Below are 24,517 nucleotides of genomic sequence, written 5' to 3'. Positions count from 1 at the left end.
CTGTTCATGTGAACTCATGACCTGCAGTTATTTCCTTCTGAGCCTGGGTTTTGGACATACTGCTTTTTAACTGTTCATGTCAATATAACAGAGTCAAGGTTAATGGCCTAAATTGAAGATGGCACTTAAAAAAAACACCAGGAATATAAAACTGAAAAGCATTTTTCCTCTTGCAACAATAGTAAAATTTTGTCCTGGCATAAGGTTCTAAGTGTTGCTGCCTGCCCCAATATCCTTTTTTTACTACATGGTTATCATAACTACAATTTGTGATAACAATATTTTTGCACTATAAATATTTTTTTTTAAAAAGCTTGAAGAAAGCATAATTTTGTTTTAATGTTTTTTGTTGCTTTTTCCGATTAGAATTCTGTTCAAACAGGATGTAAAGATTTTTTTTAACTCACTTTAGTGATGTTTTGACATGATTAAACATAACTTACACCCCAGATTTTTGGTGTGTTAGCCATAAAATAACATATATTTTATTAGTGAGCATGCAAAGAAAGAGAAGAATAATTTCTGTGACAGAGGACATGTAGGTGTTTGGCATGACAGAAGAGGAAACAGTGGACAGATGGAAATGGATGATCTGCTGCAAAGACTGTAAAATATCAGCCAAGAGAATTATATAAATTACACAATTTTCATGTCTCCAGCTTTGGACATAGACATTCTGAGGCTTACCCCTGAAAGCACATTTTCATCTTCCATATGCTCACAACTGAGATTCGGCCGAGTTTTCCTTTCATCTGGAACAAACCTTTTATTCATATAGTTTCTTTTAGACAAAGAACCATACCAGCAACCAGCCAGTGAAGTTCCTTCTCCCTAAATTGCCATTAATTCATTCTTTGTTCTTTCTTATCTGTTGCGCTTTCACAGCTCTGAAAACTTTTATCCTTTCCTCAGCTACATCTCTGTTCTTCTCTCTTTCCCAAACCACAGTTGTAACACACACTTTCATTCCCCTATTTGGCCTGAAAGCAGATCAGTCTCCATTCACTAGAGGGCCAGTTGAAACAATATGTACGTGTGTGTGAGTGTTTGTGTGCGGGTGTTTGTGTGTGTGTGTGCATGCACACATGTCTGTGTGATGAAATGGCATAGGACATGCCAACAGCAGGTTTTTGCTTGTGTGTTGCCACCTAATCTCAAACATGATTAGGAGACCAAAAACAGAACTGTCTGAGCAGGCTACAAAATGTGCACCAGTGTCTCACTGTGTGTCTGTATGTGTGTAGGTGTGCCTTTATGTGTGTGACAGTCAAGAAGATGTTTATTGAACCACTAACTGTCACATTACAACCAGACTCTTTCCTTCTTTTTTCCACCTGTGCACCTTCTGCTTTTCTTTCATATCTGCTGAATCCCAAACTGCCAACCCTGACCTTCATCCAACATCCTCAGTTCTCCCTTGTTACCTCCTCTGTCCCCTGTGGCCTCTATTCAATTTCTTTCTTCTGAGCGAGGTTGATTGCCGAGATGTCTACCAGTTGGATCAGTAAACAATGGACACGCTCACTTGACAGATGCTAATGGTCTTTTCTCTCTGTGCTTTTATTCTCACAAATGTTGCTCCCCTTTTTTTTCTTTCTCCCCTTTCTGCCTCACTTCCACACCTCATCCCTCACCCCAACTGGATTTCATTATTTTATTCACTTCTGAATTGTGTCTAGTCTGTGAATTCTCCATTGTGCTTCTTAGGAAAAAAAAAACTCAAGGTACCATAAAGCTTTTCATAGTGATCTGAAGCAACCTTGTGTAGGTTGTGTGTGTGTGTGTGTGTGTGTGTGTGTGTGTGTGTGTGTGTGTGTGTGTGTGTGTGTGTGTGTGTGTGTGTGTGTGTGTGTGTGTGTCTGTTTTGTGTGAATAGGGACTGTCAATTCTCATCTCCCAGCACACAGCACCCCCATGTGGTAGTAATCTTGCTTTTTTATTGGATTTAAATCTATCTATCTATCTATCTATCTATCTATCTATCTATCTATCTATCTATCTATCTATCTATCTATCTATCTATCTATCTATCTATCTATCTATCTAGTTTGGGCTCAATAGTAAATTCTAGAAAGAATCTCTTCTCTGTTGACATATTACTGTTATCTGCCTAACTTTTATTCTCTAGGTACCGGTACTTTTTCTTACATAATAATGTGATTAGTTGATTGTAACATTGTAGTAAAATGTTGATGCGGTTATAATGATGTTCAGTGTTTGTTCAGGCTATGTAATAATGAACTGAGCACAGCTTTGACATGAAACAGACCAATTGCTGCTGAAGAGAAGGCAAGCTGAATTAGGGCTGCCTGTTGGCCAGGTGAACACTGACTTCTTGAACAAAGTGACATAGAGCTTTGAAGAAAAAAAAAAAGTAGAGAAAACATACAGTGTCAACACCTATGAGTCTTTGAACTCAGCTGTGCGGAGTGATTCGGGTCAGTGAAGTAACTTGTGATTTTCACCTTTCTCAAAATGGAAATGGAAATAAAATCCACAGCCCTCAATCTGTCCTGACCCTTTAAGCTCAGCTGGTGCTTTATGAAACTTAGGCATTCTCAACCAGTCTAATACAAATATACAGTATTACTGTTCAAATTGGAACTACAGTTGCGTAACATTTTCAGTCAGCTGAATTGCATTTTGTCTATCTGGTACCACAGTGATCTTCATTTCACCTTCAGATTATTCTCATTTACAACAGATGTTTTGTCCCCCTTTAATTTCAGATGTTATTTAGGAAGCAAAATTACTTGGGTAGGTTCAAGAAACTTTCATTATTTTTTAAAGTGGATCGTTTCATGACACTAGCTAGCTTTTTAATTTAAAACTATTTAGATCCATATATCACATGTTTATGTTAGCCTGGGCACAGAATCTGCAGCAAAGTTCATAAGCTTTTGGTTGCTCTTGCTCCACTTTGCATGTATGAATTTTAGTTTGATAGATTAAATCTAAACCAGCAGCCAACAATCACTTTCACTCCTTTGGAGTTGCTGCATGCCAGCAGGGTTACAACTTAAACATCAGATGGGGATCTATGAGTTTTATGAAATGAAAATGAAATTTTAAAAAATGGCTGCATGAGGTGTAGTGGGTTAGCACTGTGGCCTCACAGCAAGAAGTTTGCTGGTTTGAGCCTTGGCTGGGGGGAAGTTCAAACAATGGCCTTCCTGTGTGGAGTTTGCATGTTGTATGTGTGGGTTCTCTCCCAGTACTTTGGCTTCCTCCCAGCATCCAAAGACATACACGTTTGGTTAATCGGTTACTCTAAATTGTCCCTTGGAGTGAGTGTGAGTGTGAATGGTTGTTTGCCTTTCTGGGTTGGCCCTGTGATGGACCGGTGACCTATTTAGGGTGTTGCCTGCCTCTTGCCCAATGATTGCTGGGAGAGGATCCAGCTTCCCCATGACCCTTAATGAACCCAATAATTAATCCAATAATGCCCCAAGCGGTTAAGAAAATCACTGACTAATTAAAAAAAAACCTTTATCGATTCGCTAAGAGAAACTCCAATGTTTTCGGTTGGTCTTACTTTCTTTTTCATAATCATTTCAGAGGTTGATGTGTGCTGACAGAAATGACCTCCGATACTTTTCTTTCTTGCAGTGTACTCAAAGAAGCCTCTCACCTAACTGAGCTTGTGCAACATTATTTTCTGTGCAATCAGCTCCATGGACTCCATGGATCTCAATTTCTTTGTAGAGTTTCACTTAGGGTCATGCTGCCATTCCATCAGAAAACAAAAAAAAAAAAAATCTATTTTAGAGTTGATACATCAAAGCTCTAAACTTGCCCCCTTTAAAACTTTTTTAAACATTAGGCACTGACACAAAAGATTTTAGATTAGTTTGACAAGTTTCAGTGTTTCTTGTTGTACTTGTACTATTTTCTCATAGTCAAGATTGCAGGGAAGCCAGAGTCTAGCTCAGCTGGTATTGAACAAAGGCAGCATAAACAGTACGCCAGTCTAACAAACTGCCAACATAGAGGCAAACATCCAAACATATTAAGGTCCTTTGCATGTTTTTTGGAATGTGGGAGGAAACCGGAATACTGTATGAGAGACTGCATGCATGCACAGACAATGCAAAATAGCCATTTTTCTAGTATGTTTATAAGTATATTTCTCTTGGCTGCTAATGGAGATATAATTCAAGTGACAAATAGTTTGTCTTTGCTGACAAGAAGACTACACTGATGACAGATGTATGAGAGAAGGTTTAACTTTCGGAAGACATGTTTTCTTAAAGGTTCTCCAGGTTGAGGTTCAGTTGTTAAAGCTGAAAGCTGACTAAATATTTTGTCTCCTATGAAAGTATTTCACCTTTTTTTTTGTACATGTGCTGTCTCAGTTTAGATATTTTTCTCATGCTTGTTGACATATCATCAATATGTCATATTAAAACAAATAATTGATTGAGTTTAGTATGTCCACATGGCAACCAACACAATAAGAAAGTTATTGATTACAATGATGAGCACGGTGTTGTATATGCAGAGAAAACTTGCATTTGACTGTTTTTTGGCCAAGGGCAAGATAACACACGTTTCTACTGGGCAATGGAATTTAAGGCAAAGAAAAAACTTGGTATTCCATAACTGTATTATTCTGTCAAAAAATGTGTAATTCCAAAGCTTTACACCCTCAGAGAAAACCTCACACCTCCATGCTGAAACATTTTCTTTCTTCCCTCCACACAAGATGGGAAAAAAGAGCTTCTCTTGTCCATGCACTTTGAAATGTCACCTTTGCATTTCAATTGAGAAATCAGCTTCTTCTTGTCTCCACTCCTCGTACACCTTCACTTGAAAATATATATTTTATATTCCTCTCACTGAACAAAATGTAGATGAAAACTGCAGGAACTGGCTTGAGTACCACTGACAGACTCTTGAGTCTCTATCTTCCAACACATCAGGATTTAACTTCAATAAGTGTGATGGATATATCATGATCCAATCGAGATCAACAAAACCTGCTGCCATACTTGGCTGCATCTGTGGATTTTAGCAAAGTTAATGACTCTCCATGTGCAAAACCTGTTGGTAACCTATAAAAAATTTAAAGTGTTGGAATTTTTGCAAAGGAAAAGTAACAGAAAACCTGTTGAAAATGGAAAAATAAATATCCATCATCTATACACACTTGATCCAGCATGGTTGCAGAAGGGTCTGGACTCGAGCCTGCTAGAGTACAGTCTATCACATAATTAACATCATTAACACTGAGAGACAGACACGTGTATTTCTTTGGGTCATTTGAGAAACACCAATCTACCTAACATACATATATTTAGTACCCAGACAGAGAAATCAGGCATGGAACTACATGCAAACTTTACTCAGAGAGATCCAAGATGAGATTCAAACCTGCACCCTTCTTACTGTGCAGAAACAATGCCTACACCAAAGCCTGAAGGCAGCACTCTGAAAAAGAAATATCCAGATGAATATAGGCTTTGTAAAGTAACTGACAGCTGGAAATGAAAATAATATCTCATAATTATACAGCAAGGAAATATAGATTGAAATGTGGTCAAAACTGTATAGTTGAGTAGTGTTTTTTAATAGGATGTTTTATGGCTAGGAAATCTACTTTTGTTGTCCTTTCAGCTTGTCCCTTTGAAGGGGTTGCCACAGCAAATCATTGTACAGGTGAATTAGTGCATTTTACTCCAGACACCCTTCCTGATGCAACCCTCTGCATTGGGACCAGAGAATAATCATGTCCACCTCTGGACTGCAGCTGCATACTCGAACTGCAGACCATCAGGTCACAAGACAAGTGCTTTTACAACATGAGCTGAGACTAGGAAAGCTATAACCTCAAAAATAAGATGCCTTTCTGACAAGCATCCCTATTAATACTGAAATTTGAAAATGTGATTTATGCTCTTTTTCTGACAATTGAGCTAAAAAAAAATTTAAAAAAAAAAAAAAGGTCAAATTCACTTAAAATCGCTGCAAATAAAAATCTAAAGCTGAACATGGAAGGTCAACAATAAGGAAATAAAAAGACAGCTGCTGTCAAGGCAATCTAAACTGCAATGTTTTGTGTGGGGTTTTTTTGTTGTTGTTGTTGTTTTGTTTTGTTTTTTTTTGTTTTTTGTTTTTTTCAATAAAATGTATTTAGATTAAAACAGCAAATATACTGGACAATTACAGATGTACTGTCGGATGAGGATTTTAGACTTGTAACTCCGTACTCAAATAGTGAAGTAATGTTAGTTTGTCTTGACCAATATTTACCTAAATATATCCCTCCACTATGCGACTGACCTAATAAAAATGTTTGCTGTTGTTATCTAAAACTGCTTATCTTGATATTCAAATATAGTGGGAGGTCACAGAAGCTCCCAGAAATAATCTCAAGTGTCTACTGTAGTTGAAACTCTTATCTTAGGTCACAGAACAGTGACTTGGTGCTACACCGGAAGTATTTGTCAAACCCTTAAAAGCCAGTTGACAAAGGCTAGCTAAGGTTAGCCGTCAGCCGGGTTCCGTCATTGTGTAGGGATGGAGGTAACACGCAAAAGTAAGGAGCCAGGCACCTCATGCAATCAAATATTTTATATCTTGCTATACACATCATGACATTATACAATGTGATAGGGACGTGGCATTTATATTGAATGGACAAGAGTAAGAATGGTCATCTCACGCTGTTAGATTTTGCTAGCATGCTAAGTAGCATCGGTGCTCTCAAGTGCTGGTTGGCACGCGCGCATGCTAATATTAATGTACCTTCTTATTCCTCTAGATTTTAAAGACTGTTTAGGTACGGTTTATAGTGCGATAGAAGAGGCTGACTTCCTCGCAATTGATGGAGAATTTTCAGGTAATTATCTCGTAGTTGTAACAAAACTGATGATTAAAACAGTCTCCGCAGTGTATGTAAATTGACAATGTTTTTTATTTTAAGGGATAAGCGACGGTCCAAATGTCAGTGCACTAACCAACGGACTGGATACACCGGAGGAGCGGTATATGAAGCTCAAAAAGGTAAATATAAGTCCTGCTGTTTTTGCTTGGGTAGTTAGAACATTTGCCCTGCAGTCCCACAGCACTGTTAAAGCAAACATGTGATTTGGAAACGTATAGTTGACTTTCCCTTTTACACCTTTTTCCCCTCACTAGCATTCCATGGACTTTCTTTTGTTCCAGTTTGGATTATGTACATTCAAGTATGACCAGACAAAGTCAAAGTGAGTCTGATAAACACATACCTGTATATGTTCAGGTCAGGTTGGTCTATAGGCATGGTTTTACCACCAAAGTGAGAGAAAATAGGTCCCCTCGGTCACAATTTCATTATCTTCTTTCTGTTTTTTGTCTGGGATCTTTAGAGGATCTAGAGTGAAACCCAAATCCTTCAGAGTGCTCAGTGTAAAATGAAAAGGAAGTTTTCTGAGAAATGTACAACTCATTTGATTGATTGTTTTTGTCACTTTCTTAAAAAAAGAAGAAAAAAAAATACTCTTTAAATAAAGCTCATGAATTTAATTTTTTCATTTTTACTGTTCCAGTGGGACAAAACCTTGTTGATGGGAGGGTGTATGGTTTTAGGTTACTCAATCTAGATGCATCAGGGCCTTTCCAGATTTTGCGAAAAATCCCAGTAATTTAAGAGTTCAATTTACCTGAATTGTAACTAATTTCATTTGCACACGGACACATAGAGGTGCCCATACATAACTCGCTCACATGAGCCACATATTTGTCAGTACTAATGCATGAATGTGGACAAGTACATTACAGAATGCAATAATTTGCAAATCTCATAACCCACATTTACTCCCCATAGAACATAAAAACCATTCTGAAAATTAGATATTTTACCATTTAATAGTTAATAGTGTCTCATTGCATTTGATGACAGTGAAAGATCTTTGAAAGTAGAAAAATAATCCTGATGCTTGTATTCTTCAAGTAGCAGATTTTCTCCCTTTCTCGCTGTTCATCATCACTTCTACTCGACTCATGCAACAGTGAACAACAAAAAGCTGACCTAGATGCAAGCCTTACACCCAAAAGCAGGGTTGCCCATTCAGTCTTTAAGCTCATGCAAACAATATTCTTCGATTTTTGGACCAAAATAATTCATTTTCAGCTTCTTTACTCTTTACTACTCTAAACTATGCTTGTTATGAAGCATAGTTTAGTTTAGTTTTTTTTTTCTGTATGACTTACCTGTAAAGTTACTGTGAAACTCTTACAAGTGGAACATTTTCAGTTTTACTTATTTTTTTTCTGTTTTGTGTTGTCTATTTCTGCAGGTATATCACAAAGCCTTTTAATTTTTATATATTTCCGAAACAGTTTAATAGGACATCTCCAGATGTAAAGTTCATTTGTCAAGTGAGTATTTCTTTTCTGAGGTTGTTATACAAAATTGTAAAGATAATTTACACTGCCCAAATTCTTCAATGTTTTTCTTTTCCAAAGTTTTTTTTTTTGTTATCTAGTGAGTTGCAGAAAGATTCAAAGGCATTAAGAGAATGATGTATTTGTAATTTCAGAGTTCCAGTATTTACTTCCTGGCCAGCCAAGGATTTGACTTCAACAAAGTGTTTTGTCATGGTGAGTATAGTTAAAGTTAACTGTTCCATGAAACTTTGCTTTGTTAGATTCATGTTTACCACTATAATTAACTTTTTTGACATTTAAACAAACATTTAGATTAAAAGTTTGTGAAAAAACATTCATTCTTTGCAAGCCACTAGTAATACTCAGATTTTTTTTGTACTGTTGCTTAAAAGTTTTAATGAGTCTTAAGATCGCACACTATTTGAATCAGATTTGTAATATTTCTGAATTCTTACTGATTTATTCAAGACTGTAGAGTACTTATTTCAGAATCTATCATCTCCTGGTGTGGTTTGTGTGTGCATACATGTTTCATTAACATTCATAAACCAAACTGCAGGTTAACATCAGGGAGTGGATTTCAGGGAATAGGCTTATTATGAATGTTTAGACAAGCCAAAATAAAAGGTCACCGTACAGATGTAAAACTATGAGTCTTTCTGCTTCTCTAAGGAATCTCATATCTAAAACAAGATGAGGAAGCTCAGCTGAGAGAGCAAACGGAGGAGAGGAGAAATCAACATGCAAACGGTCTTGGGACGCCATCTTATATCTCCCCATCTTCCAAAGGTCTCATACATGTACCTGAAGAACATAAAGACTTTATCAACAGAGTAGTGTAAGTGCACATAAAACTAGTTTTCTTTTCTAAAACGGAGTTTGTACCAAAGCTTGGAAAGTTAACTCCAGACAGTAAGCAATGTTTTAGAAATGTTATCTGGTTGAGTATTTGGTCATATTTTTAGAATCTGATTGCAAAAGGCTTCTTTGGGCCTGGTAGCCTTTAACATTGTATGTGGATGGACTGGTAGAAATTGTAAGAATTAAATTAAGTTTGGTAATTAAGTCTTTTAATTATGTTAATATTGTGGCTATGTTTATGTCAGATGCAAGGATCTTTTACACATTAGAGGATTTGTGGTCAATGAGGATATTTGTATGACACATGTATCGTAGATACTAATGTGGGATACATGTTGGTTTTTAGACAGTTCTCTCTTCTGCAGAGTACAGTTAGTACGGTAGCGTGAAAAAAGGAGAAAAAAAGCTAACTAATTCTGAGATTCCCATTCTATTACAGTGTGCATAAATGAACACTGTATTCCTGATTTTTACCTTGTTAGTGATATACTTGACACTACCCTAATGTCTTGATTCTTACAAAAAATATATCCATATATGTTGAACCTGCTTTGTACTACAAGTCTTGTATATTATAACTTCTTTTACCTCTTCATGGGGTTGTTTTTGGTCTTATTTGGCCCATTGTTGCACCATAAGCAGAATCACAGCAGTGGCTTTTCTTAGTTTACTTTGGGATAATTCGATGTTCTCGTAAGGCTTCGAGGAAAATCACTGTTTTTAGTTGATGATCACTGTAGCCCTGTTGTCTGCTGTTTTCTGTGTTGTTTCTGCAACAGGGAGAAGATTGAGGCCCTCTTCAGCACAGATGAGAAGACTTTGGATTTGGAGCCATGTACAGGGTAATAAGACCTATTTTTTACAGAAAAAATGCACATGCCAATTCTTAAATCTTTGCACTGTCAATGGTTTGTTTTCATTTTTCTCACCAGGTTCCAAAGAAAGCTGATCTACCAGACACTGAACTGGAAGTGAGTTTTCCTCAACATTTTTTTTGTTTGTTTTTGTTTTCTTAGTCAAAATGGCAACATTTGTTTTGTTCTTACAGGTTTCCCAAAGGTCTTCATGTGGAAACCATGGAAACAGAAAAGGTAAACTTGTACTTTATTTTAAGCTTGTTTTGTCAATTGTTTTGATTTAATGTAGAATCGTTGATGGCTGTTGTGTCTGTGCAGAAGGAGCGATATATCCAGATCAGTAAAGTTGATGAAGAGGAGAGCAAAAGGAAGAAACAACAAGAGCTGGAAAGAGAGCAGGTAAGCTTGGTCGTTGTATGTATCAAATGTTGTGAAAGTTGGGACGACGCAGGTTATTTTCTCCTCAATAAAAACATGAACGAAGAACGAATTTTTGTAAGTATTGTATTATGACATTTCTTGTTCTTCTCCAACAGGAGAAACTAAATGATGCTGTTGGCTTCTCCAGGGTCATTCATGCCATTTCTAAATCTGTGAGTCAACTTTTTAACTATAATTTTTCACATATATTGCTAATGCACAATATCAATAGGTAGTCATTTAAACTTTTGTCATGGATTCACAAAACTTCGCTTATATTGTTGCTTCTTTCATTTAATGGCATCCAAAATATTTTGAGGTTGTTTTTCTTTTCTTACACACAGGGTAAGCTTGTTGTTGGCCACAACATGCTCCTGGATGTGATGCACACAATCCACCAGTTCTACTGCCCTCTGCCAGAGGTACAGAGCTTGTTTTAGTATTAATCCTTTTTAGTGTGGTCTGTTCATTATTTATGCTTGAACTCTTTTTCTCTAGACCCTTCAAGATTTTAAAGACATTACAATGTGTGTCTTTCCAAGGTAATTCTTTTTCAGTAAATATGCTTTTATGTCTTTGCATATTTTTTCAGTGTTTTGTTTTAACACTTATTTGCTCACAGACTTCTTGACACAAAGTTGATGTCCTCCACTCAGCCATTTAAGGTAAATTGTTTTATTGAGCAAAGGAAATCACGAGTTTCAGTTTGCTTCACTCCTAGAAACATCAAGAATGTTGAAGAAGGAAAAAAGGAATAAATTTAACTTTGTACAGGACACCTGTTTGTATTATTTCCATTTGCAGCTGCTGTTTAAATGCTGACATGCTTTATCAGTAAAGCAGATAGACTTTAAGTCGGACTTATTAAAAATCTTTAATTGTGCATAATTTTTTTTTTTGTTGTAAACATTATGTTGTAAACATTGCTAGAATCTTCTGATTGTACTATTTATCTGTATTCTATTTATTTCCCTCTAAGCTTCAGATGTGCATCTTTTGTGATTTATATTTTTATCATTTGTGTACCAGGAGCTGATCACTAACACCTCTCTGGCAGAGTTAGAAAAACAACTGAAAGAGTCCCCCTTCAAGTCCCCACAAGTTGGTAAGAACTGACAGCAGAGCTTGCTTATTATTTGCATAACTGCAATCCTCAGAAAGCGCCACTAAAACCACCTGTTTCCTCCTCTGTGTTGCTGTTAGAAACAGCTGAAGGCTTCCCCAGTTATGATACAGCCCAGGAGCAGCTTCATGAGGCGGGTTATGATGCTTACATCACTGGCTTGTGTTTCATCTCCATGGCCAACCATCTGGGTAATGCTTCACCACACTGGTTCAGCAGATTGCTACAGATTGAAGCGTTGATGGCTTGTTGGCTGTATTATTATCAAGGCTGCATTTTGCTGGCATGGCTGGGGTCAACTTGCTCCAAACAGTTTTTTCATTTGCAAGTTTTGCCACAATGTTTGGATTTGGTTCCGTTCCATGACCAAAATTCATTCCATCTTTTTTTTCTGTCTGTAAGCGATGTCCAAACACCTTAAAACAGTCATTTTTAACTTTTTTTTTTTGTTTAACTTAATCTTTACAGGTTCTTTTTTGACACCACCCAAAACCTACATCTCAACCCGCTCCAAGCTAATTGAACCATTCTTTAACAAGTAAGTTGACTTGATTTGCTGCTCTCCTTAAATGGTAATGGTCTTTTTTTTCAGATTCATTAAATTTTTTTAAATTAAATCCCTGTTGATGTTTTTTTAGGCTCTTCCTGATGAGGATTATAGATATACCCTACCTCAACATAACAGGACCAGATCGTGAGTTAGTTGAATTAACAAAATATTCCTCATGCTCACAACCGGCTAATTTACACTGGTTTAAACATCTTAGGTGTTGTGAAATCTTCAAACTTTTCATCATAATAGAAATGTTAATCAGATCCATCAGTTTGAAAGCAAAAATGGTCAATGAGTTTTTTCTTCTTTGTTTCATACTCTACAAAATGGTGTTACCTTTCTTGTCCTGCAGTGCAACCCAAAAGAGACCACGTCCTGTACGTCACCTTCCCTAAAGAATGGAAAACTAGTGATCTTTACCAGCTCTTTAGTGCCTTTGGTGAGACACGACGTTGCGTGACAACTATACTTGCCAGCAGGTTACCCATTGTTTATCACTTTTCATCTCATCTTGTTGTCCACTCAGGGAACATCCAGGTGTCATGGATAGACAATACATCAGCCTTCGTGTCTCTTAGTCAGACAGACCAAGTACAGATAGGTGAGTCTTGCATGCCACTCTATGAATGTATACTACAGTGGACAGATTGGTGTGGGACACTATTAATATCATTTGTAATTACACAGCTATGAACACCAGTCGTTATGCAGAGAGTTACAAGATCCAGACATATGCAGACTACATCAAAGGTAAACAGCAGGAGAAGGACAAGCTTGGCCAGACACCTAAAAGCTGGGGCGAGGATAGCTGGGTGAAGCCTCACTACGCCGCCTCCACTACGTCTGCTGGGTTTGGTTATCCGAGGTACGCCCACGTTCCTAAACATTCCACTTTTAAACAAAACGCTTTGTGTGTTTGCTGCCTCTGCAGAGGTTTCTTCAGGTTTGTACACGCTGCTTTGATCTTCTTCCAGGATGAGGAAGCGCAGCATTGGCTCTACTCAGGAAGAGCAAGGATCCGAAGAGGCTTTAATCGCTGATGGTTGGAGTCACTTTTTGGACCCTGACAGCCCAGGCACAAAGAAGATGAAACTTGGTGGGAACACATGCATTCATTTATACTTTATTGCTGGTGTGTTGTGTTGTGGTGTAACTGCAGGTTTTCACTTTAGGAAAGGTTTAGCCCAGAGAAAGGGAACATGTTTTATTGTGAAATAAAGTTAAATAAATTTAACCAATCTTCGAAAATGATAGACTTTCCTACATTTTCTTGTAAGTACACGTACTCCATAATAGATTGAGATGCTTCTGTTTTCACAACAGGGAACACAAAGTTTTTTGTTGTTTTGCCGTTTGAGCCTTGTTCTTTTCATTTTATAAATACTCTTTTCTTCATTTTTAAATCTTTATGCAACAATTGAAATTATTGGTCAGGATGTGTTTGTCTTAAAAGTTCACCAACTCCCCAAATCTGCCACCATTGTCACATTAATATGTGCTGAATTTGACCAGTGATGTTTGATTGCCAATATAAATCTGTCAACCTATAAAAATGGCAAGTAATGCTGAAGTGTAATCTGTGCTCCCACTGAGCTGGAATCAAGTAAGCGCACAGTTCAACTGAAGACTGTGTATTGAACTTTGGCACTATGAGATGTAAGTTTCACTGTGTTGCAGAAGTAGGTGGACTGGTAGGAGATGGGGCTGTCGAGAGCAAGACATCAGAAGGATGGCTAAAAACAACGTAGGTGGAAAAACATCCATTTCTGCAGTGATTATATTCCTGTTTGCTGTTTTTTAAACCTTTTAATTGCTTCTCTTCTGCAGAGACTTGTCATATTCATCTGGATCAAGTCCAGCTGAAGAGAAAAGTCCTGAAGGCACAGATTCAGGCAGTAATGCTGATGGGACAGTCACCTGGCAACAAACCCCAACAATCCCTGGGACAAAAGGTCAAAAGAAGAAAAAAAAGAAACCTGAAGGTGTGTTAATCACTGAGGATTATCCTTATCTGTTGGATCCAGCATCATTTCAGTACTTGAGCTGTAGGGAGGGCTTTTATCTTGGGGGGGAGCTAAACTAAGTGCTTGTGTGACCCCAGCGTCTGTCATATCAGACCATCTATGAGGTTGGTTTGAGGGAAATGCTAACATTAGACTTGGGGTCTGCACCAAGGTGATTGGATAAACGCCTTCCAGTCAAGATACTGGAGAGGTTGTTACTTGTTCTAATGTAGAAATGTCTCTCCTTCTTTACACAGCAGCAGAATCTGCATCACTGTTTGACGTCCCAGAGGTCTGGTAGCGAGAGTTGATGAGGAGCAGTGAGGCCACCGTCCCAAACTGGACTCCTGCTCTGGGTCTCCCCCTGAGCACTTGGGAGCACCCTCAACCAGGGTGCTAGAGCACTGGGATTAATGTGTGCTCTTAATGTCATTCATTCACTCACAGCTGTGGATAGAAAATCCAAAGCTACCAGCCGAGCTACTTGACTCCACTATAGTGAGAACACAAGCCATAACTGTTGCCATATTTTGATCAGGCAGAGGAGCAGGCACCTCCTCTGAGTTAACACACATGAATACTCCTGTAAATCTCAGTAATAAAAATGACAGAATTTATCACTTATTCCAAGATGTGTTCAGACTGGAATCTGCTATCCACATGCAGCCATTTTGGATTCATTCATGAATTTTAATGACACCTAATCAATCTTGTTTATTTTTTTTGTTTTGGAGCGAGAGCGGTGTGTGAATTGGTGCATGTGTGAAAGATTTACATGTTCTCTAGTGTTCCCTGTAAATTGATTTTTGTCAAACAAGATAAAATGCCTGTGGACAAGTCCTGTACTTTACAATGTCAGGGTTATTTAGTATTTTAATGCAGTCATTTTTTTCCCTAATTTTAAATAGTTGACAATTTCTCCAATTTTAATACACAAATTGGCTCATCACTGATTAGTTGATATTTATTGATACGTGGCATTTTGACCTTTCAAAAAAGGTGCTTTGTTTTGTTTTTTTCTGTATAGAACTGTTTCTTTACCTGTTTTGTGTTTTGTAACTGTGTCAACCTGTGACAAATGTCGGTCTGTAATGCAAAAGATGTACACGTTGAAATAGATTTTTGTATACGGTTTAAAAATCCTTAACTATTTCCTTTTTAAATGGGGAAAAATTAAAGAATGTTTCTTGGTTATTTGTTTTTTGTTATTTGTTTCTGAAAAACTGTGTAATTGTAATTTACCCTTTTTTTGGGGGGGATTGACCTTTTTAAGAGGAAAAAATGCTGATTAAAACTGTCATTTTATAGATTTGTCACGAAAATGCCTGATTTTACAACAGACTTTAGACATTTTTCCAATTCACCTCATAAAGCTTTTTCTGTTCCACCTAAGCAAGCTTTTATGAACAGACCACCAGAATCGCATCTGGTCAGCAAAACAAACCGGCAGTAACAATCATGCATAAGACCTGAAATATAAATACTCAGGCTGTCTTAAACACTTTAATAATTCCTTTTGTACAATAACTATGATTTACAAAATATTCCGTTTTTCCAGCTTTCATTTGTTTTACTGTACTCTTGAGTAGGTTTTTGGTCATTTCCAGGCAATAAGAGCAAATATATAAAATATCAAACACTGCTCTTGGCTCTTTCAGTAAAAGTCTCATTTTAAACACATTGACATTATTTCATTCCAAGCGGTTCAAGAACTGTGGATCAGGGAGGGGTCAAGTTGTTCCTCAAGAAGCTTGTTTGATGTCCAATAGACATAAACCAGGATGGTGGTCATTAGTGCTGCAAAAACAAGAGGATTAGAGCACAGACATATGAACCTACAGAATGTATTTTACCAGGGAGAGTTTGTAAAGATCCTCACCTGGTCTGTCCAAGCAGCAGTACCACAGACAAGGTGCCATCTGGGAGGGATTTGAACACTTTTCGCAGTCGCCAGTCCAGCTTTTTCATCACATGACCTATTTTCTGATCCTAAAAGGTTTCCATAATTTTATAAGTGTAATGCTTGATATATTTTTTTCTTTTTTAATAAAGTCACAAAAGATGTTTGTTAAAGGAATCCTCATTCAAAATGTAGTCATAAAATGTTTGGATGTAATTTATTAAATTCTAAAGCTGTCCTTTACATGCTGTTACTGCTGCGACTAGACCTCAACCACTGGGATTTATCAGGCTCTCTTCTCCTTTAAAAATTAGCTGAGTGTTGTGATCCAGACCTAAAGTACTTAAAATTAGGAAGCTGCTGATACAAACGCAGATCAAACTGGTCTGTCATGCCCTACATCTTTGTAGAGGAACGCACCACAACACAGGACCTGTGTGCAGAACCTCTTCACTTTTTACACACCAGGTCTTCTATCTTCTGCAATTCATTTTAAAAGGACAAAATCTGCTTAAGAAAAAAATAAACTGAATCTGACCTATTCTAAAGCAATTAGATAATTGCTCAAACCCTTCTGACATCTATTACAGCTTCCTCTTTGCTACAGGCTTTCTACGCCTGGATAAGGCAGTTTGTCCTATTTCTTCAGACAGATCTGCTCCAGCACTGTCAGACTGGATGGAAATCACTTTTTTTAACTGCTATCCTCGGGTCTTTACACAAATGCAGATTGAGCTTTAAGTCTGAGCTTTGAAACCCAAAGACAGATACTTGTTCTCGAGCCACTCCAGTGCTGACAAGGCCATATGCTCCAATTTGCTGATCTGCTTTATATCCTGGTGGGTTCCAACTAAACCAAATCTACAGTCACTGTGCGTCTGTGAACAATACAAATTTTGTAAATGATTGACACTCCTAGCCTGATATATGACTCGTTAGATCAGGGATTTGTATATAACATACCCTGAGCCTGTTGGATATTTAATACGAGTTGTGGATACATCTGAAGTTCACAGCAAAGGGCAAAAATATGACTTTGAATCAGAGATTTCAGTTTTTGATAGAAAAACAATTGTTAATGTATAAAATGTTTCCCTTTTTTTTTATTATAGGCCATTGAGAATAGATTTAAGGAAAAAAGGCTCCCTGTAATCAGTTGAATTTAAATTAAATGAAAAGGTTGCAAATGGTAAAAAAAAAATTGACATGCATTTTTAAAACCTATATGAAATAATACTACAAAAACTCATCTATGTAAAAGACATCTAATCCACAGCATCTTCATTTTCATCTTTTTACATTGGTTTGTAACAAGATAGCTCCAATTTCTTCAGAAAATCCCTTTAAACCACATAAATAATGACTGCAGTGAAATACGATACAAACATGTTGACGATGAAAATGTTGATGGAATTTTGTGACAGATCTACATGTGAGAATGTGTGACAACTACCAGAAGTCAGTACTGTCTAGTCCGTACCTGACAGTGGTTGTTCACGTGGTTTGTCCTCTGCTCCACTGGAGACTCTCCACCTGCATCTGCTGCAGTCACTGCTGTTGTCATGGCAACCCATGAAGGCAAGTGAGGAGGAGTCAGGGATGGACAAATTAGGTAGTTGTCCTTAAGCAGATCCCCAGAGGAGCTGAGGGCGCGTTGTTTGCCCTCTGAACTCTCAAACTCTGTCAAACGGAGACATTTAAGTTAAAGAGAGTTTACATCCACCTACATGCTTACTGAGAAGTCAAAACAGTCGATTTTACTCACTTATACGTGCATGTCCTGTATGTTTTTTAGGTTTGGCGGGCAGGACGATACTCTCCACCACACCAAAACGACCAAAAGTCTCCACGACAGTCTCCTCGGACAGTTTACATGCAGTGCTGGGAAGCTGCAACACTTTACCATTTATTTTAGCAGGTGCCAACACATCTGCTGTTTTATCATCAGTGGCACTTGAACATTTTGCATCCAAAATATGTCCATTAAACTTCGCGTCAGCCATCTGATGACTCAGTTTAACAGCGTAAAGGTAATTGGTGTTGAGAGTGTCATCCATTAAAGCATCGAGATTTAGATCCAGGTCAAGCATAGAGTCATGCACAGGCCTCTGCACCTGCAATATAAGAAACATTTGTATAACAAACAGCAAAACTGTTGGTGTGATGTTGATAAGATTGTCAAAGGGTGGAGAGCTACCTTGATGTTCTGGCCTAGCACCCCGAGTCCATTCAGAGTTTTCAGAGCTAGCATTGCTCCTTCCAACAGCTCAAACTCGACCTCTGCGTGAACCTGGAGAGTAAACATCATCATGAGTAAAACGCATCCAAAAACAAAAAAATGTAGCAATTCAAGTCTGATATCGACCGAAGCTGCAATTAACACCATATATTGAAATCCATGACAGAAATACAAAAGAGTAGATTTTATAGCATAAAACAGGTGAGACGTACTCTGACATTTCTGTTCAACATTTGGATTTTTTTAACGGGTCCACAGCAGCGAAAAAGCTGCCTCACTTCCTTCTTTGAGAAGCCGTCAGGGAAGGGCCCAGCAAACACAACACACATATCCCGAAGATGTGCACACACCTATGAGACAAACATTAAGAGTAAGGTGCGAGTCTACACAACCGTATTAACTATGAAAAAAAAAAGATAATCCCTCACGGTCTGATACATCTGCTCCTGATGAGGGAAGCACGTCTTCAGATGGTCTGAAAAAGAGGAAAACTGGAGGACAGAGAGGAATGGGTACTTTGTCCGTGTCCTGAAAGATGCCAACACCTGCAGAAGAGAGAAAATGGTAGCAGAGATGTAGAAACAGGGTATGAAATGTAGAAACAGGGTTAAAACAAAGGAAGTGAAAGGAAAAAGAAACCTGTTGGAATACAACAACAGCTTGTTGCTTCTGATTTAACCACAGATATCATGGTGAGACATTGATATTTCTTTACCTGTATTATCGATAATTAAGTGAAGAAGTAAACGAAAAAAAACAAAACAAAAGCTCATCCAGAGTTCAGGCAAGTGATTGAGGACGTTAATGTAATTAATATTTACATCTTACATTTACATAGTTTACATCTATGTGCCTTACCTCTCTGTCAGAGCTGCACCACTGCTGACGGGACAGATCCAGCGCAATGTCAGCACGCTTCCCTAAAAAGGCGACAGACCGGCCAAGTGTCTGCAGAATATCAGCAAACCTGCACACAACAGAAGATGGAGGATGTATGAAATATATCTGTAACTGGATGTTAAATGAGATGGGATTCCCATCGAGACAAACAGTTAAATCTTTCTATAGATCAGTGAGATTGAGGCATGAGAGAAGAAAACAGCTGACCCTGAATGGTGTCGAAATTCCTTTTTTTGTGAATTATGATCATTATTATTATTATTTTTGTTTAACTAGATAAAAACATTGTTTTTGCTTTTGTCAAATGTTTCAGCTGTATAAACTGAAAGAAGAAACAAAGATTTGTGTTGATCAAATCAATAGCAAACAACCAGCACCCAAATTAAGACTGGCTGGGGTCCACCCCACAGCTGTAGAGCTGTGATGCCAAGACCCCCTGCCACCCAGACAGGGGCAACCACCATGGGAACATCCCTCAGACTAAGCAAGCAGAGCCCCCACTGTGGAGGATCCCTCATAAGGAAATCACTGGAGTTAAAACAAAAATTAAATAGCCAGGCCTAAAACACAGTCGAGGCGTATTTGATCCTTAATTAGTTAGTAAAATGCTCCGTGTTTGGTTTTAAAACTTGCTGCCTTAGCATGAAGGCTAAAACCTTTGAGGAAAAATGGTTTACTTGAATTAGAGTGGGTATTTCGAAGTTAATACAGTAAGATGTGACAGACATCTTATAGACAGGGAGGATGTAGAGGCAGTATGACCTGTAACTTGGTTTTGGTGCTGATGTGCAGTCAGGGGGTTCCTCCTCAATTTTGTATCCCCACAGCTCCTCCATATGAAGCTCCACAACCTGACAGCAAATGGCAGAAAATAGTCCCCCATGAGTGTGTGTGAGTGTGTGTTTATGTGTGTGTATTTTAAGTTGGTGATTTGCTACCTGATGAGGTCCTGTTTTGATAAAATACTGGGCCAGCTCCAGGGCTGCTACAGCATCCTCGATGGGATTATGACCGTTTTTTTCTTCAGTTTGGATCTGCCTCCTGGGATGTGAGAGAAAAAAAATCTAATTACCACCCATGCTGGGCGCGAGAGACACACAGAGAAAGACACATTAACTCACTTCAGCACCGTCTCAGCCAGAACCTTCAGCTTAAACTTCTGACCAAACTCTCTCCTATACAGCAGTGAAGTGTCGATTACGTGTTGGTGGATGAGCTGCAGAGAACACAAAGAGCTGACATCAAAATTTGAAATGGTCTAAGTGTAAAGAAATCTGCTCTAAAATAAAATATCTTTTACAGAATTGTGTGAATAAACTTTTTCTGACAATAACAGCTGAGAATTAAAAACTTTATTAAGGTTAATGAAAGTTATCTTTAACCTAAAATCTTACAGGATGGAAAAACTTTTTAGTAGAGGTTCTATTCCTTTTTCCCTGCTTTAAAACTGTGAGAACCACAATAATACACTATTCTTACTGAAACACACAGTAGCTGATCGTGTCAGAGGGTTAGCAGTATGCCAGAGTCACTCACTTTCAGAGCCCCGAGGTCATTGTTGAGAGAATGGCCCACTAGAACTGCATCGCCTGGCAACAGCATCCTCAGCTTTGCTTGAACATCCTGCAAGGTGGTTTTGATTGGTCGCAACATTGCTGCAGTGATACCAGAGAACCTGTCAGGAGGCACCCAGTCATGTTGGGAGCAGAGATGTGTTTTAAAATTCAACATGGTGCATGATGTTGCTGACAAGATGAACTGCAGGGAAACATGTACCTTCCGCCTTTTTTACTTAAAATACAATCAATATGTAATATGTTACAAGCTATAAATATACGCCTGTGGAATGCAACCATTTCCTCATTGACTGTTGCTGAGCCCATTCAATACAAGGTGGCCATAAGGTTTCACTTTGCATGCAGTGGTTGTGTGTGTGCGTGCGTGTGTGTCTGCGTACTTGGTGAGGTAGTTAAGGACACGATTCGGGGGTTTCACCAGATCGTCTAGTACACAGTTACCATCACTATCCACCACAGAGATGCGAGTTAACTCATAACCCTTCTGTGTTAGGCACTGAAAAACAAGAAAAACATAAACAGTTTGGAACAGCAGGGGGAGGAGCATAACAGCTCAAAATATAAACATATTAAATATGTTAACAGCTGTAGAAGATGCTGATCTGACGCGGACCTTTTGTGTTGCTGTACAGCACATTTTAAATATAATATCTCAAAGTGCAGAACAGGCCTATCTAAACCAGTGAGGTCTGCGAGATGCCCACTAAAATATACAAATGCTGCTTAATGTTTACAGTGAGGTGCAACATAAAGACTACATAAAGACTTTGAACTACTTCCCACAGGTCTGAGATTTAGAACCCCAAGACTGAGGACCAACAGACTGACAAACTCATTTGTTCCTATTTTTTAAATAGCCTTAGATAGGGATGCAATGATACTGATTTCAGTATCGGCTCAATACATTGTATGTGTACTCATACTTGGTAGTAATAAAAGTGTTCCGATACCACAACCGATACGACACTAGTCAGATGTGTTTGATGAAATGCTTCAGACGTGTTTTAAAAGAAAAAATGCCTTAAATGTTAAAATGTGACATTTTCTGCCACACTAAAAGCGAGATCTTTGTTTCAAAATCGCACATGGAAAGTTGCATTTGGGCAAAATGGGCCAAATCAAAATAAAATTTGTTGAAATTGTTAGATCTGTAATGTTATTATATTTGTATTGGTGAGGTAACTTCAGAAAGGATAAGTAATTCCTTACAACCTAATGAAATCTTACATAGTTATAACAGCAATAATGACGATCATCACAATAATGTTCACATAAACAGATATGGTATCTGCGAATATCGGCATCTGCTGATATTCAAATTTCAGATCACGGTATTGGATAAGAACTCCCAAAAAGTGGATCCGTGCATCCCTAGCCTCACATAATTTTACTCCTTTTATGCTTTTTATTGATAACTTAGCTTTTGTAGTGTTTTTTTTATCCCCTTTGTAGCATTTTATTTGATTCAATAATAATAATAATTCAAGTGTTGTTAGGTGTATTTATTTTTATTCTTTTTAAATTGGTTTTACATTATTTAAATTATGGTGGCTGTTGTGGTGAGTGACTGGATTTTATTATGTGATATTTTGAAGGACCTGTCTGTAAATCAAGTTTCCCATTGAGGGTAATATTGTGGAAACTGTAATACTAAGAACCACTAAGAAAATAAATTGAGATGTTACAGAAGAAGCTTTCAGTGTATTTAATCATTTTAAACTAATCTAATTTGAATTTTAAAAAAATCAATGTGTTTCCATTCAACAGGCCTTCTTAGAAAGAGGATACAGTAAAGGTGGAAATAAATAATAAAAGTGAGGGCATCTCACCATTTCACAATCCAGGCCATACAGAGGACTGCAGTCAGTTACACAGTCAACACTGTCTGTACACACAAAGTCCTCAAAGCCTGGCATTCCTGTGTGAAAAGAAACAAAAAAAAGTGAGAGTTGAAATCATGTGCATGTTTACTACCACAATCTCATGAATAACATTGCTTGCCTGTCGCTATACTGCCCACTGCAAAGAGAGTTTACAGATTGGATAAATCTTTAAACAAAAAACAACTGACCATTTCGATGAGAGCACCCAAAAATGTGCACAGAGAAGTAAGTAAATATGCATGGAATATTGTGGCAATAAAAAGGCCTAAAAAACTGCTGCTATTAACAACCAACCTTTAAGCAACATATTTTTTTCCAAGTTAATCATGTCACTTTAAAAATATATACATATATTTCATTTATTACAATAAAACAATGCAGACCAACTTTCTAATGGGTAATTATCAGTTTTCTTTATCTCAAAAAATGAGATAAAGGTTCCCTCACCCTTGATGGGATAGTGGTTTTTAATCATTTGTTCCTGGGTGAGAACATAAGCAGTTAATCCTCTTCTTTGCGTCCCAAACATGGTGATAACTGGATGGCATTTCAATGCTGGAACAGCACACAAGTAAGCACAAAATCCTGAGTAAGTGAAGGAGCAAACACTGAAAGCATTCAAGAAAAATAACATTTTGACCAATTGAAATACAATCATGACACTTAAGAGTACTGAGGAAAAAATTGCAAAGGTAATACAAATACAACATGCACATTTGTAAGGGCAGCCATTGCTGATTACACATTCCAAACACATCAGCACGGTTTTTACCTCTTTGTAGTTTCTTGTTTGGTTTGGAAACAGGTAAACAAGCCATTTTAGAAACTTCACGGCTGAAGATTTCAGAAGCAACATTGTCGCATGATGGAGTGAAGGTGAGCCTCTGCAACAGTCAAATAACAAAAATCCAGATCCTAGATAAACAGAATTTTTGTCTTTCTGCAATCCATGCAAATGCAATTAAACTCCCTGTTTACTTACAGAGCTGTAGTTGGTCCTGAGGTGCTCCATCGTGAGGTAGCTCTTGTAGAAGTGAGTCTGAGTCAGACCGTCCACAATCACAATGTTTAACCCTGTGACCTTCCTCTGACTGCGCAGGCGGCACCAACTGGTGGAAACAGGACAACACATACAAGAAGGTAAGAGTTGAGTGAGAGAACTTAAGTTTGTAAGTCTAGTTACTTAAGGACAGGGCACAATCTACATCATTTACAGAGAATTATAAAATAGAAGTTAACAGAGCAGAGAAACACATGAACTCTTTTTTTTAATCACCTGGGCTGTTTGATGCCTCCTCTGTTCCCCAGAGCAGCAAAATGTAACAACTCTGTGAGTTCGCTCAGTGTGATTGGTTGCTGCAGGCGGTCAGGATGCAGCAAAATCCTGGGTGAATCAGAGGGACGTCCAGACTGCAGTGCTTCATCGCCTTCTGGCTCAAACTTTAATCTCTTAGTCCTCTCACAAACTGTATTTGCTTTGTGTTTTCTTTGCTTGGGGCTGCTCTCTGCTGCTGATGATGAACAGGCCTCCATGTTCAAGCTGAATGAAAATTGAGGAATGCACAGCAACTTTAATGGTTATAAAAAAGTTACAATCATGTCCTGCATGGACAAACTCTGTATCAAAATAAACAAAGTCTATAATAAACACATTAACATTTATTCATGAGTGGCAGTAAAGTTCACAAAAATCAAACTGTCAAGTTATTTTCTCAGGATATTGAGGGCGTACAAATAACTGTACAACATGTTGTTAAATGTTTTACTAGTAAGATATAAAGAGAAAGGGGGGTATTTTAACCATTTAAAAGTATTTAAGTTCCGCTGATTC

General features: G+C 37.9%; 2 protein-coding genes across 5 annotated transcripts; one reads left to right on the top strand and one right to left on the bottom strand.

The window, feature by feature from the left end:
- Positions 1–6,456: 6,456 nt before the first annotated feature.
- parn (poly(A)-specific ribonuclease (deadenylation nuclease)) lies at positions 6,457–15,373 on the top strand. Of its 4 annotated transcripts, none has more exons than XM_079238387.1 (26): positions 6,457–6,538; positions 6,764–6,841; positions 6,926–7,005; positions 7,141–7,208; positions 8,280–8,361; positions 8,523–8,583; positions 9,043–9,208; positions 10,011–10,073; positions 10,164–10,202; positions 10,280–10,322; positions 10,407–10,487; positions 10,625–10,681; positions 10,853–10,930; positions 11,007–11,050; positions 11,131–11,173; positions 11,538–11,613; positions 11,712–11,822; positions 12,100–12,169; positions 12,270–12,325; positions 12,537–12,623; positions 12,711–12,785; positions 12,872–13,049; positions 13,159–13,280; positions 13,868–13,928; positions 14,012–14,166; positions 14,445–15,373. In XM_079238387.1, the coding sequence occupies exons 1-26, from the start codon at positions 6,520–6,522 to the stop codon at positions 14,486–14,488; spliced, it is 2,037 nt and encodes a 678-aa protein (XP_079094513.1). In that variant the 5' UTR covers positions 6,457–6,519; the 3' UTR covers positions 14,489–15,373. The 4 variants fall into 4 exon arrangements, with proteins under 4 accessions (XP_079094513.1, XP_079094511.1, XP_079094512.1 ...); XM_079238385.1 differs by having other exon boundaries at positions 13,865–13,928; XM_079238386.1 differs by having other exon boundaries at positions 13,862–13,928; positions 14,448–15,373.
- A 463-nt stretch (positions 15,374–15,836) lies between these two features.
- Positions 15,837–24,219, bottom strand: rexo5 (RNA exonuclease 5; the record flags this gene model as incomplete). Its single annotated transcript, XM_079263345.1, has 18 exons — positions 15,837–15,984; positions 16,067–16,176; positions 17,568–17,767; positions 17,853–18,201; positions 18,285–18,377; positions 18,539–18,676; positions 18,755–18,871; positions 19,185–19,293; positions 19,989–20,077; positions 20,165–20,267; positions 20,348–20,442; positions 20,763–20,901; positions 21,184–21,299; positions 22,633–22,721; positions 23,134–23,241; positions 23,459–23,570; positions 23,669–23,795; positions 23,963–24,219. The coding sequence occupies 18 exons, from the start codon at positions 24,217–24,219 to the stop codon at positions 15,930–15,932; spliced, it is 2,406 nt and encodes an 801-aa protein (XP_079119471.1). The 3' UTR covers positions 15,837–15,929.
- Positions 24,220–24,517: the final 298 nt, after the last annotated feature.

Source organism: Telmatherina bonti, assembly GCF_933228915.1.
Source record: "Telmatherina bonti genome assembly, chromosome: 3".
In the NCBI taxonomy this organism is placed as follows: Eukaryota; Metazoa; Chordata; class Actinopteri; order Atheriniformes; family Telmatherinidae; genus Telmatherina; species Telmatherina bonti.
The sequence above is the reverse complement of the archived record's forward strand: the minus strand, read 5'-3'. Positions and strand labels throughout refer to the sequence as shown.

Coding starts and splice junctions, on each gene's coding strand:
- parn (XM_079238384.1), top strand. Junction 10,323..10,406: donor AAACCATGGAAACAGAAAAG/GTAAACTTGTAC, acceptor GTGTCTGTGCAG/AAGGAGCGATATATCCAGAT. Junction 10,931..11,006: donor TCTACTGCCCTCTGCCAGAG/GTACAGAGCTTG, acceptor CTTTTTCTCTAG/ACCCTTCAAGATTTTAAAGA.